This window comes from Suricata suricatta, chromosome 8, assembly GCF_006229205.1.
Source record: "Suricata suricatta isolate VVHF042 chromosome 8, meerkat_22Aug2017_6uvM2_HiC, whole genome shotgun sequence".
NCBI lineage: Eukaryota > Metazoa > Chordata > Mammalia > Carnivora > Herpestidae > Suricata > Suricata suricatta.
In genome coordinates, this window is record NC_043707.1 from 45319960 (window position 1) to 45338558 (window position 18599).

At 48.2% G+C, this 18599-nt stretch overlaps 1 protein-coding gene across 3 annotated transcripts in view; it reads right to left on the minus strand.

Annotated features, from left to right (window-relative positions):
• Positions 1 to 9978: 9978 nt before the first annotated feature.
• The window catches only part of TTF2 (transcription termination factor 2), a 41881-nt gene continuing 33260 nt past the window's right edge, over positions 9979 to 18599 (minus strand). For 2 of the 3 annotated variants that reach the window (XM_029948030.1, XM_029948027.1), the window contains 4 exons: positions 15303 to 15453; positions 14544 to 14626; positions 12560 to 12634; positions 9979 to 10736 (listed from right to left, as the gene is read on the minus strand). In XM_029948030.1, the coding sequence (XP_029803890.1) occupies positions 10592 to 10736; positions 12560 to 12634; positions 14544 to 14626; positions 15303 to 15453 (454 nt within the window). In that variant the 3' untranslated portion in view covers positions 9979 to 10591. The remainder of the gene's footprint in view (positions 10737 to 12559; positions 12635 to 14543; positions 14627 to 15302; positions 15454 to 18599) is intronic. The other variant, XM_029948028.1, reaches the window with a different exon arrangement.

An 18599-nucleotide genomic window follows, 5' to 3' on the forward strand; every position in this document is an offset into this window, starting at 1 on the left:
GAACCAAGTCCTTTTTTGTGAGTTACTCACTGATCACGTGTGTGGATGGCTGAGCACAAGAGACCAGCACATTTCTCTTCGCGGTGATTGGCAGGGCTCATGAATGGAATGGGCTCCGTGCAGATGGAACTTAGAGATCATTCGGTGTTTAGTTCTTTACTTTTTTTTTAAATTTTTTTAATTGCCCAATATTTATTTATTAAATTTACATCCAAGTTAGTTAGCTTATAGTGCAACGGTGATTTCAGGAGTAGATTCCTTAGTGCCCCTTACCCATTTGGTCCATCCCCACCCCCACAACCCCAACAACCCTCTGTTTGTTCTCCATATTTAAGAGTCTCTTATGTTTTGTCCTCCTCCCTGTTTTTATATTGTTTTTGCTTCCCTTATGTTCATCTGTTTTGTATCGTCAGGTCCTCATATGAGTGAAGTCATACAATATTTGTCTTTCTCTGACTAATTTCGTTTAGTATAATACCCTCAAGTTCCATCCACGTAGTTGTAAATGGCAAGATTTCATTCTTTTTGATTGCCGAGTAATACTCCATTGTATATATACACCATATCTTCTTTATTCATCCGTCGATGGACATTTGGGCTCTTTCCATACTTTGGCTCTTGTTGATAGTGTTGCTATAAACATTGGGGTGCTGTGCCCTTCAAAACAGCACACCTGTATCCTTTGGATAAATACCTAGTAGTGCAATTGCTGGGTCATAAGGTAGTTCTATTTTTACTTTTTCTGAGGAATCTCCATACTGTTTTCCAGAGCAGCTGCACCAGTTTGCATTCCCACTTAAAAAAAATTTTTTTAATATTTATTTATTTTTGAGAGGGAGAGAGAGACAGAGTGTGAGCAGGGTATGGGCAGAGAGAGAGAGGGAGACACAGAATCCAAAGTAGACTTCAGGCTCTGAGCTATCAGCACAGAGCCCAATGTGGGGCTCGAACCCACGAACCATGAGATCATGACCTGAGCTGAAGTTGGACACTTAACCTACTGACTCACCCAGGCACCCCTAGTTTCCTTACTTTTGAATGTGTAACTCTTTTATTTCTCCCTGAGCCGTATGTTTGCTATTTCCATCAAGGAACGAAAACCTTCCATTGTATCTCCTTTTGCTAGCACACTACATGGATTATAATGCAGTCTTGCTGCTTAGGGGAAGGTCCTGACTTGACTCCTATGCCACCCTCATCTCGCACTCATAAGCCTAGATCACTCTTGGGTCAAGGCCATGCAAGTAGTAGGTAAATAAAGGAAACAGAGTTGAAATACCACCTCCTAAATGTACTGCAGTTCTACCCATGCCAGGCAATCTAGATATGTTCATCCTCCTCACCTCTCTCAGCCCTCTTGTCATTTAGAGAGGAGTCTTCGCTTTTGTCCATAAAGCTAGGAAGTTAACTACAAGCTTTGAGTCCTGGAGTGTGCCTACTTATCTGTTAGAGTCTGCAGGGAGCTCTTGGAAGAGGAGGAACATAGTGCTGGTGCCTCATCTCTGCCCAGGGCTTCACTGTACATATTTGATGTGTCCTTCTGAGACTCTCGATTTATTACATGGCAAAAACTCAACATGTATTAAATATAATTACTGAAATCTGCATCGCAAGATCCATTAGGAAGGAGGTGGCTCATTTGAGCCGTGAATTGAGTCAGGCACAACTGTCAGCTCATCATGGAGGAGGTTTATTTCCTCCTTAGGGCTGACAGACGTGAGCTACATGGGAGCTGTAAATCAAGGTGTTCACCGTGTTCTCATTGTTTTCTGGGAAGATTTCCCTTGGTGCTATTGAACTCGGTCTGATCTTCCCAGAAGACAGTGATGGCCCTGTGACCCTCTCCAAGTGTTAGCTGCTGGCCCTTCCTCACTCCCCGAGCTCAGGTAGGTGTCCTGCTGGCTCATCCATGCTGCTTTAGGGTCAGTGCTCCTCAGCCAGGAGTAATCTTTCCCCACAAGGGACATTTAGTAAAGTCTTGGGGACATTTGTCCTTGCAACAACTGGGAGCTGGTGCTCCTCGCACCTATTGGATAGAAGTCAGGAACTGCTCCACTCACGACAGCCTTCTGCAACAAGGAAATACCTGGTCCAAACTTAACTGTGCTGCTGTTGAGAAACCCTGTTCTGGACCACTACTTCTCTTTTTTCAAAACATGGCCAGCCCTGAAGCTCACGCCTTCCTGTGACTGGCTGTCCCTCCGTGGTTCGGCCATCTACACAGCCCCACATCACTTCCCCTTGGTCCTTGAAGATTTTAGCACTGAGCTTCCTGCCGTTGCAGAACCACTCCTCAGTCTCAGAGTAATTCAAGAGCCACGCAGTCTCAATATCCACATATCCTCAGCCGTATGGTCAGTCGGTCACCCCCTGGACCTGGCTGGATTCCACCGTACCCTCTGCATCCTGTGACCACAAGCTCCCACCTCTCCAGCTCACCCACTGTAATAATCTGACTCTCCTCCCGGACCTCACGATGCAGGGACCCCACGTCCTTCTCACTGTTCCCATCACGCTCCCATGTGCTTTCCTTCATCCTCTCTCAGCTTAGATTCTCCCAACCATCATTATAATCTCTCTTGCCTGTGACCTCCCTGTCATTCTTGACAAAGTGCCCCGTTGGATGTGACTCTCCATCCAACCCAACTGGATAATCTTGGAGAAAAACACAAGAACACAAGGACTTGCCTCACTTCTAATCTATGACCTCTAATGTCAGTGGGCTCTTAGCATTGCCCAATTGTCTGATGACCTCTCTAGTCTGTTTGCTCCCCCACCCTGAGAAAATGAAATTATTTCATACTTTCTTCTCAAATTCCACTTTCCACCAACTTCCCATCCCCACTTAAGACCTGGCCTCCTATTTCACCAAAAAAATCAAAGGATTCAGAAGAGAATTTCCCTACTGTCCCACTACATCTACACATCTGCCAATATTTCTGTCTATGCTTGGGGTCTGTACTAGAGCACATTCCATCTCTCCACCCTAGGAACCTTGCTCCCAGAATTTTCCCCTCTGCTCACTACTTATTTCATAAAATAAACATGCTACAATATTCCACACACCCCCAACTTTCTCTTCTTATAAGGACAGCTGTTCTACTGAATCAGGGCCCACACTTCTGACCCCATGTGACCTCAGTTATTTCCTTAAAGGCCCTGTCCCCAAATATTGTCACCCTGGGGCCTAGGGCTTCAGCCTAAGAATCTGGGGGGAACAAACTTCAGTCCACAAAATCTTCCATCCCCTCCTCCTCCCAACAACTGCTCCATTGTTCTGCTTCCTTTTATAAAACCCTTGAAAATAATTGTTTGCTATCCCTACATGTTCTTGCATCGTCTCTTAGATCTAACCCAATCAGCCCTTCTTCCTCACCACTCCACCAAAACCGCTTATCAATGTCCCTAATAATGTCCGCATTATGGAATCCAATGATCAGTCTCCAGTGTTTCCATCGACAGCATTTAGCACAGCCGATCCCTTCCCCCTCCTTGAAATGTTCTTTTCCCGTGCTTCCCGTGGCATCATTCTCCTTCATCCTCCTCTCCTTGCCTTTCCCGGACTTTTCACCTTTGCTAGTTCCTCCCCGTCTCCCCAGGTCCTACCCTTGCATTTCCATCTCCTCCCCCTCCCTAGGTGATCTCATCCTCCGCTGACTTCCAATACCAAGTAGGCACTGATAACGCCTACGTTTATCTCCTGCTCCAAATTCCAAAGGATTATTTCCAGTAGCTCACCCCCTCTACCTGGATGTATCACAGGCACCTCAAATTTCAGATGTCCATGGCAGAAACCCCAGTTTCCAGTTCTCACTTCCCACCCGCCTACACTACCAACCTGCTTCTCCTGCAGTCTGTTCCGCCTCTTTAAAAGGAAAGTCCAAATCCATTCTTACAGGTGGTCAAGCCCGTGGCCTTGCAAACAGGCTTGCCGGCCCTCTGGAGCACCATATCCAATGCATGGGCGAGTCCATCCAGCTGTCCCTTCAAAATACACCTGCGGAGCACTGCTACTGTCCAGGTGGAAGATACCAAGCTTCCTTCCTGGCCTTCTTACTCATCTCCCTGCTTCCAACCCCACCCCCTCCTGGGGCCTCTTCTCCCCACAGGAGTCAGAGGGGTCCTTCGGAAAGACCTTAGATCACGCCACTCTTCTGCTCAACGCGCGCCAATGGCCTCCCGTCTTACTCAGAACAAAGCCAGCCTTTGCAGCGGCTTCTAAGAGCCGGCACCCGGCTCCCTGCTCTTCTCTCATCTCTTACCCCTGCCCCCCATCACTCCGTTCGAGCCAGACCCACCTGCCCGGGGCTTCTCAAACTCTCCAAGCAGTCTGTGGAGCAGCCTTTACAATCACTGACCCTCCACCTGGAGTGCTTTTCTCAGAGATACGTAATGATTCACTCTCCTCACGTTTCTGCTCCTGTCAAACATCTCACCGGAAAGGTCTCCGGCATCTCCTCCCCCTAGGACTCCGCATCACCCTGTTCAGCTTCATCACCACCTCACATACATACTCTACTTATATAATGTCTGTTCTCTCCTTGGACAGTGTCAGCTCTGTGAAGGCAGGAGGGTGACATTCATCGAACATGTTGTCCCCGTGTAGGACGGTTCCTGGCACACAGTAAAGGCTTTATCAACATTCTGTTGAGTAAATAAAGATACAATTTGGTACAAGTTTTAGTTTGGATCTCCTTGGTATCTGTTTCTACACGCCAGACTTCCCTTCCCCCAAACTCCAGTATTTGTCATTTAACCAAATCCCACTTGGAAAAAAAAAAAAATCGTAGCCTTCTCTCAAACCCGCTCGATAAATTATATGCACCTTAGGGACCAGCCTTGAATTTTCCAACTACCTCAGACATCCAGGGAATTGCTTTGCCATGAAGAACCCTGTTGTGTTACATCATTTCTCCCTACGTGTCTTTTAAGGAGTCAGGTTTCAGAACTGAGGATAAAATGCGTATCATTTATTTCAGTTGGAAAAAGGGGTTGGTTATTGTATAACTCAACAGTAGATGAAATTATGTTGCCACAGACATTTTCTGTGAGACATCCAGCTTCCGGCATACGCCCTAGCTTTGAAGCAGTATTAATAGTAATAATTCTATTACAAATAACGCGATAGTTTGTGTGGGAGGTGGGGGAGGGTGGCCTGTTCCTTGGCCTCCAATACAATGGAGTCTAAACTCAATTCAGTTGCCCTGCTAGCCGAGTTCAGAGTAATTCCCAGAGCCCACCACTCCCACGGTGAGGAAAACAAGAAGTCTGGGGATTCAGGAATTGTCCCCAGTGTCACAAAGTGCTTCAGAGATCACCTGGAGTTGTGAGCGCTGAAGCAGCAACAAGGTGCAATGTTATTATGGGAGTGTGATCTCTGGGGTGACAGGTAAGAAAGGAGAGCCTCTGTCCTCTGGGGTGCTGTGACAGGATAAACACGGTGGCTGTCTTAGATCATAAACACACACTTATGCCCGTCAGCCCACCCACTCCAATCTCTAAAAAGCAATCGTCCAGAGGATGTATACCTGCTAAGTTTGTCACAGGAGGTGGCTGGGTAAAGCAAATGCCAATTGGAGCAACTATAAAAAGAGGCATTTCACTCTGCCTTGTTCGCGTCCACATGTGAAGAGATTCGTGCCCCCTCCCCTGTGTGACTGCAAGCCTCAGGGAGGACGGGGGCTGTGTGGGCTGTTGTTTAGCCTTCACTTGCAGTGCCCAGCAGTGCCCGGCACATTTAATATGTGTTTTTGAATGTATGAATGATTTAGCACTGAAAGTAGTCTCCCCATCCTACCTTTCATGCTTGATCTCTACCTACACTCAGATTAGCTAAGGATTCTGGGTAAAAAGGACTCCAGCAAGAGGTCATGTGACTGCAGGTCTGTCTCCCCTGTTTGCTCTCTCGGGGCCAAGCTGGCCCTCATTTCCTTCTCCATTCTGATGGGGGACTGTTGTGGCCCTTTGTGCTATCACGGACCCTAATTTCATTTTTATTTATGCAAACATTTTTTCTAGGTTATACGCTTAGGAATTCTAAGTTCCCATTAGAATTCTTTGTGCCTGCAGCTATGCTTTGTATATTCCTCTGCCTTTTTTGGCGCTAGATGCCAAATGGCAAATACAATGCAATATCCCATTTGGTAAACTCAATTCTCTCGCGGCATCATGGTCAATGTCAAGATTCCAGATGACCACAGAGGTCATACTGAACACTGGTGGCAGCATGATGACCCTATTAGTAGGGAAGAATCTGGCTCCACCTTTGAGCACTGGTGAAAACCACGTCATTGGGCAACAGAGAGAATCAGGGTGTAAACAAGTTCATATATAGCAATCCTAAGTCATACACAACCACTAGGGAAAAGAGGCATGCTCCACAAAGACGCCATCCTACCTATTGCTGGTCATAACGATTGCATGGCAACAGGGCTTCTTGGTGGGATGTTTAGAGTCCTTGGCGGGATTTTTAAAGGGGTCAGGATTGCGTCCCACCATGGCATATGCAATGGCCCTTTTTAAGATGAGCGCTACTAAAGAAAAGTCAAATTGTAAGGCCCCATGAAGGCAAATTTGTCACATAAGAAATACCTTACCCATTGGGTGCTCGGCAGTGTTGCCCTGTGGTGACGGATACTCAGCACCCGGCCTTCAGTGGCACCCCTGCTCCTATTTTATTCTCACCCCCAGACCCGGTCCCATGGCAGTAACACTAGCACTTGTTTGGTAACTCACAGTTTACAAAGCATTTATTCCGTCCTTCTGTCCTTGCCCGAGTCTGGTAAGGTAGGTGGGTGGGCAGTAGGGCTGCCACATAAGGAAGGCTGGTTGACGCTGGCAGAAACTCACTTGGATCACGACTATGGCATGCGGTCTGTTGCCAGAGGGCATTGAGACCCCTTAAGTCATGCCCAGGCCTTAGAAATGGACTCACAATAACTTAAGACAAATGTGAATGCGTGAGACACCAGAATGCTACTTACATGAATTCATGAATATGAGTAGGAGTAGGATGTAAGAATGCATGGTTGTGGGGGGAGAGCCTGGGTGGGTCAGTCAGTTAAACGTCTGACTTCAGCTCAGGTCATGATCTCACAGTTCGTGCATCCGGCTCAGTGCTGACAGCTCAGGGCCTGGAGCCTGCTTGGGATTCAGTGTCTCCCTCTCTCTCTGCCCCTCCCTGGCTTGTGCTCTGTGTCTCTCAAAAATAAATAAATATTAAAAAACAAAAAAGAATGCATAGGTTGGTATATTCATCCCATTGAAGCAGTGTTCCACTTCACGCCAATAGCATCTCAGTGGTATAGGAACATTACCCAGGGCATAATCACATGGCTTTGCTAGCTTAGAGTCCGAACATTAGAGAGTTTAAACTAGTGAAGGTATCAGATGGGATCTTACAGATAACCATGAATACCTGAAGATTGTGTTATAATCCCTGCATCCAGCTCCAAACTAAAGCAAAAATGCTTGACCCTCAGGGTGCCTGGGAACCTTAGTCACTTAGGCATCTGGCTCTTCATTTTGGCTCAGGTCACGAATGGTCTGTGAGATCGAGCTCTGTGTCAGGCTCTGCGCTGTCAGCCTGCTTGGGATTCTCTCTCCCCTCCCTGTCTCTCTTCCCCTCTCCACCTCATGCCTGTGCACATGCTCTCTCAAAAATAAACTTAAATAAAATGCTTGAACCTCAAAGCTAACAGCGCCTCTCCCCTAAACAGTGCTTGAATGCGGTGTTCTTCTTACATGCCTTCTCACTGACACAACTGACTTCCGTTTAGTCAGACGGTTACAGTACATGTATTAGTTACTAAGTTCCCAGGGGTGCATGATAAGATATGCTAATCCATACATCTTACAGCTGACAGAGCCGAGGCGCCCAGGGGATCTGTCACTGGCCTAATAGCAGACAATCAGCACAGAGAGGGGCCAGGGTTGATACATTCTTGCTGGCCTGGGAGCCATTGCTACAAGGGACTGTGTCTTCGCCCTATGTATTGATCTTAGAAGCAAACCTGCAAGAAAGGCTGTCTTACTTCCTTCATTTCCTGAACTTATCAGGGACCTCACTTTAGTTGTTGAGATCTGAAAACAATGCCCACCTAACAAGTGGAGCAACCAAACTGCAGTCAAGTTAATGATCTTTTACAAGGTTATGCCCCCCACTAGGAAGAACCTGGGACTCGACTCAAGACTACGTTCTGCACCAGAACTCTTTCTACCAGGCCGTGCTGTCTTCGCCTTCGTAGGCTTTCAGTCCTGGTCCTCAGCACCTCCGCCTACCCCGCCTCCGGTGCCTTGGTCGTTACTGTGACAGGGTTAACAAAAGGCTTCATCTCCTAACCCTAATGTAAGTGACGGCAACAGTTCTATCGAGGACAACGGCTATCCTACATGTGTTTTGGAAATGACTGCCAATGGGAAGGAAACATGATAAGGTTCTCCAAGTATACAAGTATCAAGAGTTTGCACTAGACTACTCAACACTATACGAACAATCCCCCAAGGTCAGTGGCTTAAAAAATATTTTCTTGATCATGTGACAACCCAATGTGGGTGAGCAGAGGTGGGGGGGGCACACATGGGGAAGGCTTTGCTCTGATCTTGCTAGTCTACCAAAAGGGCTCACGGCCCAGAAGTAGGTTAGGAATCCCTGACTTAGTGGCTTCTCTGGGACCCCCTAGGTGTCCGTCAGTTCTTTGCATCCGGTGGGCCAATGAGGGAAGAAACAGATTCAAGCAGGGCAGGTAAGAAATGACTCCCATCCCTCCTCTCCTCACTCCATTGGCTAGAACTCAGTAACACGGACCCATGTGACTGTGGTGATGTGGCCTGGGAGATGTGGTCTCTCTGGGCGCCCAGGGAGAGGAGGGTTAGTGAGCACACAGCATGACCTTTGCTACAGCATCAGGCACACGTTCACTGAATTAAACCAACCATCCTACAAATACTAAAGGATCCGATGGCAGAAATACTAAAATAAAATACTATGAGACTGTAATACCAAGTGCCCCCGATACTGTAAATTTGTAAAACTGCAAACACAGGCATACCTGGGATATTGCTCATTCCGTTCCAGGCTGCCACAAGATAGCAAATATCAGTAAAGTAAGTCAGACAAATTTCTTGGTTTCCTGGTGTGTATAAAAATTATACTTACACTATACTGTAGTCTGTTAAGTGTGCCACAACAGTATATCTAAAAAACAAATATATATATATATATCTTAATTAAAAAATATTTTATTGCTAAAAAGGCTGTCTGAACTTTCAGCAAGTTGGTGAAGGGTCCTGCCTTGGCGTGGATCAGGGTGGGTGGCTGCAGCCATCTCTCAAGACTGCAGGGAAGTTTGCCACACAGATCAACTCTTTCTTTCACAAACAGGTATCTCTGTACCATGTGATGCAGTTTGACCACATTTGATCCACCGGAGAATGTCCTTCAGACTCGGGAGTCAATCCTCTCAAACCCTGCTGCTGATTCATCGAGGAAGTTTCTGGAATGTTCTAAATCCTGTGTTGTCATTTCAGACAGTCTGCACAGCATCTTCCCCAGGGGCAGAGTCCATCTCAAGGAGCCACTCTCTGCGCATCCGTTACAAGCAGCTCCTCACCTGTTCAAGTTTGATCACGAGATTGCAGCCATTCAAATATAACAAAAAAGCTTGGAACACCGAAAATTACCAAACTGGGACACAGACAGGAAAGGAGCAGATGCTTTTGCAACAAATGCAGTATCAGGCAAGATGCCATGAAGTGAGATCTGCCTGTACTGTAAAAATGACACGACACACAGCAGGGACGCCTGGGTGGCTCCGACGGTTAAGCGGCAGATTCTGGCTCACGTCATGATCTCATGGTTCAAGAGTTCGAGCCCCGTGCACTGTCAGCACAGAGCCCACTTCAGATCCTCTGTCCCTCTCTCTCTCTCTGCCTCTCTCCTGCTTGGCCCTCACTCTCTCAAAAATAAATACATAAACATAAAAAAAAGACCCAGTCCATTTTATTTCACAAGTAGCGCATATTATAGTGACAGGAAACAATGGAACAACACTAGGTGAAAGGATACCAAATACTGAGTGCTGTGATGCTACGCGTCCCAGACGCCTGCTCACGTCCGAGGCCCCCCTTGGTCTCACGCCCGGGAAGGGCTGCAGGGGCGCGGCCGCCCGGAGACGTGCTCCAAGGAGCAGCCTCTCGGGCAGGAGAGAGAAACACATGACGTGGAGCCGGCACTGGAAAGCGCAGGGACACCGGTCCCCCATGAGCTGAGAGGAGAAAGGCAACAGATGGCTTTTTGAGCGTTTACTGAAGCTTTTGTACAACTGCCCTGGCATTGTCTTCCAGAATTCTCTAACTCTGAGGCATTTTCTTTTTTCTGAAGCAGTTCATTGGTTTCTCTGTCACTCTTAAATAAGTTGACTGATTACCCTAACTGAGGCACCCGTTGGTTAACATGACGATTGAGGGTTCAGTACGCCTCCTTCCGGGGAGGGCCCAGGGCCGAGGAGGGCTCAAGGGGTCACTGCAGGTCGAGCTCCCAGGTCCCCACACAAACCAACAGGGGCACGCCCTGAGCCCTGCAAACAGGAAGCTAGATGCCAAAAAGCACTTTGAGGTCAGCCAATGTGAGCTTCTTGACAGATTTTCCAGATCCTGTGAGAACTTGTTTGGCCAAGGTTTTCTTTTTTTCTTGAAGGTGTAAGATCTTCTCTTCCACTGTTCCCTCACAAATAAACCTAAAAAAATAGATAAGCAAATAATCAAGCACCCAGAACAGTGTATTTCATAACATATTCAAACTTCTATTTATACTTTGGTTTTTAAGATTTCTTCCTTTATGTAAGTTTTCGAAGGTTTAGTTAAAAACTCCACGTTTAGGAGATTCATACAACCTGGAATAAATATATGCCCATGTAAAATGATGCAGCTTAAATTATTTTTTGTTTCTTTCTGAAGCTAAGGTGGCTGAAAATTTTCCAAATAAGCCAAAAATATCCCTATCCAAAAACATGTAGAGATACAACTTTCACCCAAAAAGCTCAGTCTTGATTAAGTCGAAAGGCCTTAAAGCTTATCAAATTTCTGCAAGGGGTATGTGTGCCCGTGTAAGTGCAGTGTCTGAGTTCGTGGCGAATTCACACTGAACACAGGTCTTACAACCTGAAGAGATGCCATTGCTGTCACTCACTCATTCGACACACACTGATTAGGCATTTGCAATAGGCCATATGCTGTGCCAGGCGTAGGAATGGAGGGCTGTAGGTACTGTGCTGTCAAAGGGCACACAAGGAGAGAGACCTGAAAATAAACACAAGGCATCCGGCAAGTGCTATGTAAGGATGTCCAGCGTGCACAGGGAAACATCTGCAGTGTTCAGGGAAGGCTCCGCTGAAGACCTCACTCGCAATGTGTGACCCGCGGGATGAGCAAGGGTTTGCCACGTGGAACACAGGGAGCCCGTCCTAGGACTGGGAACCTGGTAAAATCATGGCGGAGTTTCAGAACATGGGTGTGTTGGAGGAAGAGCAGGTTGTCCAGTCTGCCCAGGGCAAAAGTCAAAAGGACTCCACCATGTTGTACCGAAACGGGATGGCGGGGACCACATTCTGAGTGGCTTTGCGTGTCATACTAGGAAATTTAGATTTGCAAGAGGGAAGTGGCAGTGTGGAGGGAAAGGAAGGGATGGTTATCACAGACATTTAGAAAATAAAATTAATGGACTTAGTATGTGAAGAGTGAGAATAAAGGGAGGAACATAGTCCCCAGCTCCAGGATTGGATATGGTGACACTATTCACAAAGACAAGGAATTCGGAAGCATCAGGAGACGTGAGGCGGTATCCCATTTCAGTCTGCGACCTCCTGGGGGCCTGGAACAGGTCACAGTGCTCGCTACAGAGAGAGCGTTCAACAGGTATTAGTTTTAGGAGCTGAATGAGACGATGCATGAGTGAACAAGGAGGCTCAGATTCAGAGAGTTAGCACAGATTTGGGTATCTAGGTCTGATGTGTCGGAGAGCCTGGGGACGAAGACACAGACTGTGGACTCCGTGGGGTACACAGGATGATTAAAGGAGAGAGCGAGCGACAGAGAAAGCGGCACGTCGCTGTATTTGGCAACCTGTGGAATTCGCTGATGGCCTGGAGACGCACACATGTACCTGGTACAGCACGTGAGAAATTTTTGGCAATATTTTTGCAAACACGATTTTTGGGAGATATTATTCTCTTAAGAACTCTTACGTTCTTTTCCACATGGTTCAAAGTATGTCAACATAGAAGTTAAAAGCAAAAACTCAATAAACAAAGGCGGGGGAGGAGGCCGCCGTCCCTCGCCCTGATACATAAGCACGTTCTTCTCTTGCAGGGAACAACCCCCGGGGACCCCAAGTTGCTCATGTTCCCTCCTGACGATGAGCGCCACGGAGGCCATGCCCCACGGATGTCGTGAGTCGAGGGATCACCAAATACCTTACGTTCTACGAAAAAACCACCCAAGAAAGACGTTCACAGAAGTAAAGCTTGCGAAGGGGCCTAGGTCCCGGGAGGCCTTGACTTACTTGTGCACAACAACATCTCTCTGCTGCCCTACTCGGTAAATTCGGTCACAAGCCTGGTCTTCGAGTGATGGATTCCTGTTGGAAGAGAGGCAAAGCTCAAGGGTGCTGATGCCCTGGGCTGGATGGGCAGGGGCCCTGGGCAGAGCCGGCTTGTGGCTGCTTCCGGATAGCTCTGGAGGGAGCTAAGATGGTGATCACATTTTCAAAGGGTGGAAAAAAACCCACAGTGACGAATAAGGGACGGAGACCGATGTAGCCTGCAAAGCCTCACACAGTTACCATCAGGCCTAAAATGCCTACAAAGTTTGCAAATCCCTGTCCTCGGCTACTGGGGCCCAGGAAGTTAGTGTTGGATATCTTGCCCTGGGGCCAGCAGCTCGGGTCAGTCCGCCGACAGGAACCGCACAGCACCATCAGCTGACAACCGTAAGCAACGCAGGGGACACCAACACTCGATTTGGTCCCTAACTAGCTGGAGGAGCTCAGTGAGTCCCCTAACCTCAACTTCAGACTGCTACCTGGAAACGTGAGGGCTGCCTAATGACCAAACCCCTTTTTCAACCTTCATATTCTGAGATTCATGTTTATTATTGAGAGAGAGAGAGAGAGAGAGAGAGAGAGAGAGAGAGAGAGAGGGACAAAGCATGAGCATGAGCAGGGGAGAGGCAGAGAGGGAGACACAGAATCCAAAGCAGGCTCCAGGCTCTGAGCTGTCAGCACAGAGCCTGCGGTGGGGCTCAAACCCACGAACCAGGAGATCATGACCAGAGTCGAAGTCAGACACTTAACTGACTGAGCCCCCCAGGCATCCCTCATACTATGAGATTCAACTAAGGGAACTTAATTTCTTATCTTCTGTATAGATTCTCAAAATCAACTCCAACCTAGTTTCTCATCTTACCCATCTGAAATCTTGGACAAGATTTCTCCATTTCAGAACACAGCACATATGTGTGTATGTATGTATGTAAAACTTTATTTTTAGGGGCACCTGGGTGGCTCAGTTGGTTGGGGGTCTAACTCTTGATTTTGTGAGGATCCCAGAGTCATGGGATCCAGCCCTGCATGGGGCTCCGTGCTAAGCATGGAGTCTGCTTACGATTCTCTCTCTCTCTTCCTCAGCCCCTCTCCCTCACTTGCTCTCACTCTCTCTCTCTAAAGTAAAAAAAAAAAAAAAATTAATAAAGTTTATTTTTAAGTACTCTCCATGCCCAATGTGAGGTTCGAACTCACGACCTTGAGATCAAGAGTCGCACACCCCACCGACGGCCAGCCAGGCACCCATTCCTCCCTCATATGTACCAGGGAGTCCCAGATGAGACCAAAACACATTTTCCCAGGAGACGATAACAGGGTGGCCTGTTTGCACCAATCCGGGCTGCCTAGAGTGTCAGACAATCCCTATCTGGCATAAGTGGAAAACCCCAAACCGGGACTAATTGTGACATTTTTCTCCCATCAACACACACACTCATTTCTCATGTGTAGGAAATTTGCTTTATGCTCCCAATGTTGACGCTCCATGTGAGTCTAATGGCCTTGTGTTCAGTGTATTCCTAGCAGCACCAGAAAATTCCTTTTCCTTTTGGAGCAAAGCTTCTCCTTCCTTTCCAGGGTTGAAATTTCCTTGGACGTCACCAGGCGTGTGTGAAATATGGTATTCCAAGGAGGTAGGACTGAGTGAGATAGCTCTTAGCCATGAGAAAAAGCCCTCTTTCCGGTTTCCATGGAAACAGATGTCAGATTAACAATAAAGTGACTGCTATTTTAAGTAGTCATTTGATGCCTTGCCTGCTCGGGAATTCGGGGCCATCAGCAGTCCTGCACCCTCTTTGGACCTGGACCTGTACATGCCCACGCGGCTGCCGCATCTCCAGAATGCAAAAAAGAGCATCCTCTACATGGGGTCAGGCCCCAACGCCCCTCTAGCCCCCCAACCCCCAAGTTATGCTGTTGACAATGCAACAAAACCCAGAATCATTACCAGTGCATATCCAGGAGAAAAAGGTGGTTTCCTCCAATCAGGTTCAGGCCAACACCTCCAGCCGAGAGAGAGATTAGCATAACCTTCAAAAGAAAGCACAGCATTCGTTTTACATGGATTTGGTCTTTCCCTTGGTCTCAGGTTCAAGCCCAAGGTCACTTATCAGATTTCCTTCTGCTGGCAAAAAACTCTGAGAGGTTATCTCCCATGCCTGACCGATAAGAGAACTCACTCATATTTTTCTGTGAGTCAAGCTCAAAACATGAGGCACACACGCCTGCCCAAATACACAAAGTCTGCTGTTGAGAGAGCACTGGGGCGGCTGGCTCCACAGGCTTTCCACGAGCCATGTTCTGCCCGTTCCTGGGGTCTCTGCACCCCCACGCCCGCCGCTGCTGATTCTCCTGCCCATTGGCCCACTGATGTTTTCCGTGTTCTTGCTGTCATATCGCTTCTCCCCATGCTCCCTCTCATCAAACCCCCACCTGCCCTTCAAGGCCTGCTTTGTCCACAAAGACTCGCTCGGTCCAACCGGCTCTGCTCTTCCTCTGCTTTCACAGCCCTTGCATTTTATTCTCTTTAAAGGATTTGCACACTTTGATACATACCCCAATAAATGTCTCGTAAATTAAAAGCATGTGGAGGGAGCAAGGTAGTGAATGTTTTTATAACCGAGCTGCTACGCTGGAATGCTCTCTGTGTAACTGAGAACAATTTGCTCTCAGCCACAGAGCTCTCTCTGATGGGGCTAGCTTGTACCTGAGGGCCCCGGGAGCTGTTAAATGCCTCCACCAAGTCCATCCTCTGTTTGGGGCTGACGGAGCCGTCGATGGTGGCATAAGTCAGGCCGCGCCTCTTCAGATGCAATGCGACCACGTGCAGCATGCTGGTCCACTGGGAGACGATGACGCTGGAAGAAAGCACACCATGAAACATCAGTCCCTGAAAAGGTGAAACAAAGTCATGTGCAGGGCCTTCCCGTCCCTGTTACACTAAAGTCAGTCATCAAATGTGGGCAAGGAAAGGCCTTCTGTTCCCTGTGGGGCAAATCTATATTGATATCCATCTATACCTATCTCTATCTCCATCTAGCTGTATCTATATTTACTTTCTAGAGAAAGAGAATCATAAGGAGGCTTTACACCCAGCAGAGTCTGACGTGGAGCTCGATCTCACAACCCTGAGATCACAACCTCAGCTATCCAGGCATCCCATAGCTAGTTTGAAGTTTTTATTTTGATTTTTTTATTAAAAAAATTTTTTTTAACATTTATTTATTTTTGAGAGAAAGAGAGAGAGTGTGTGAGCAGGGGATGGGCAGAGAGAGAGGGAGGTACAGAATCTGAAGCAGGCTCCAGGCTCTGAGCTGTCAGCACAGAGCCCGATGTGGGACTTGAACTCATGAACTGCGAAATTGTAAGGACGCAGGTCCGATTCAGCCTTCCCCTGTACTTAAAGGGGAAGGCGCCGGCTTCTCCAGATGATTGGGTGCACATTAAGGAGGGACAGCTCCTGCGGCGCCCAATCGGGAGAGGCTGGCCTATACCTTTGACCTTTCTAGAGGCAGGCCTAGTCACGCCCTACATGGGGGTCCTGGGCCCACTCTGATTGGTTAATACTCTGGATGTTGTGATTGGCTCCCACAACTGCCAGTATTGATGGGGGGGGGGTAGGGATTGGATCACTGTACTCCTGTTGTCATTTCCTGTAACTCCCCTTCCCAAACTTATAAAAGCCCTGCCCTGCCTTTGTTCGGGGCTCTCTCTCCACATGGCCAGCGGTTCGGTGGAGTCTGTGAGCCCGAGCTTAAGCCCATAATAAAGCCCTTTGCTTTTGCAGGCGTGACTCGGTCTCCCTAGTAGTCTCTGGTGCTTGTTTTGGGGTGATTTTACAAACTTGGGCACAACATTTGGTGCATTGGCCGGGAAATCCTCCCTCCCCGCCCCCCCCCCGCCCCAGAGTTCCTGGGACACCGACACGCTGGGCCTATTTGCCGGCTGGGGAGTGCACTCGTTTTTTTGTTTTCTTGTCTGTTTTTGTGTTTGTTTGTGTGCACGGGCCCTTGTGCGCGGGGCCTAGACAGGGGGTGGCCGAAACGACCCCATTAGGACCTCTGTGGGGCCTCAAAGGAGCCAGGTGGATGCGCCGCAGAAAGCTCGGGGCCGTGGGTGCCAAGAGACGTCTGCACCCACCGAGGAAGTAGGTGAGTGGGGTCTAGGATCCCACCAGGAGACCGGAGAGCTGGTTCACCTACAGTAGGTTAGGTGAGTGGGATCTAGGATCCCACCGGGAGGCCAGAGAGCCGGCGAGCCTGCAGGGTGTTTCGCTGGTGGCAGCGGCGAGACTCCATTAGGAACAGGGGGAGACTGGAGTAAATCTCCTCTTGCCAGGATTCTGGTGGCTCTCTGGAACAGGTCATACATCGGTGGCGCAAAGGAAAGCTGGCTGCCCTTGGCTTAGCCATAGAGTCAATTTGTGTCTGTCTCTCTGTGTATCTGTTTATAGTGTGGTATTTCTGGGGGTTCCACTGGTGGCAGCAGTGTGACCCCATTGTGTGTGTATTTCCCTGTGCGGTTGTTTGTGTAAGTCCTCCTCGGAAGGGAGGCATGGACGGAGGTGGTGTGTAAGTCCTCCCCGGGAGAAAGGCAAGGTATAAGTTCTCACCGGGACGGAAGTGAAGAAGTGTAATTCCTCCCTGTTTAAGGGGTTCCTCTGGTGGCAGCGGTGAGACCCCTCTTGCATTTGTTTGCCGTGCGTGTGTCCGTTCTCTGTGCATTTGTTTGCTGTGCATCTAAGTATGATTTTTGCTGTGACTACATTTAGGGACTTTCTTACGAGAATGTGGGGTCTTTACCCAACATATTTTTCTTTGGAAAGTGCGCGAGGACCATTATCTCACTTTGGTTCTCTCCTCCCCTGGCCAGGAGGACTAATTCTTGTGTTCTGTGGCTTAATTTTGTTTTTCGTGTTGGTTTATTTTGTTTGGACTAGCGCCATGGCACAATCTACTTCCAATCCCCTAGATCTAGTTCTGACTCATTTTAAAGAGGTTAAAACTCCAAGCCCACAATCTAGCAATAGAGATCAAAAAGGAAAAGATGGAAAAACTCTGTAAATCTGAGTGGCCCACCTTTAATGTGGGATGGCCACCTGAGGGGACCTTTACCTCCCCATCATAGAAGCAATAGAAGAAAGAGTTTTCCAACATATGGGGGGTCATCTAGATCAGATCCCATACATTGTTGTCTGGAAGGATCTGGTCACTAACCCATCCGTTTGGGTGAAATCCTTTCTCTCTCCAGTATCTTCTCAGGTTCTGGTGAATCGAAACCCGGGAGAAGAAAAGCCAAGACGAACCATGACCTCACCCTCGGCACCCCACTACCCGGTTTTGCAGGAAGGAGCGGATGAGGATCTCCTCTTTCCCCCTCCACCTTACCAACCCCCTCCAACTCCCTCAGACCCTGCTCCTAATGTCCCATTGCCACCACAGCCATCTTCCTCTGCTCCGTCCCCTTCCGTTGAAGGAGGCCCAGCATATGGGACCCGTGGCCAAAGGGGCACCACCCCAGACTCCACCATGTTCCCCTTGTGAGCCATGGGACCTATAGACAAGACAGGAAACCAGCCTCATCATTATTGGCCCTTTGCCTTTTCTGACCTTTATAATTGGAGATCTCAAAACCCTCCCTACTCAGAGAACCCCAAAGGCCTCATTGGGTTATTAGAAACTGTACTCTTTACTCACCAACCCACTTGGGATGATTGTCAGCAATTGTTACAGGTTCTGTTTACAACTGAGGAGCGAGAACGGATCCTGCTGGAAGCACGAAAATTTGTTCCTGGTCCGACAGGAGTACCCACCATAAACCCCGCTGACATCGATGCTGGATTTCCCCTTGTCTGCCCCAATTGGAATTATTACACAGGAGAAGGTAAGGAGCGCCTCAAGATCTATCGCCAGGCTCTATTGGCAGGTCTCAAAGCGGCCGCTAAGAGGCCCACTAATCTGACTAGGGTATATGATATAAGACAGGAGGCAGATGAAAGCCCTGC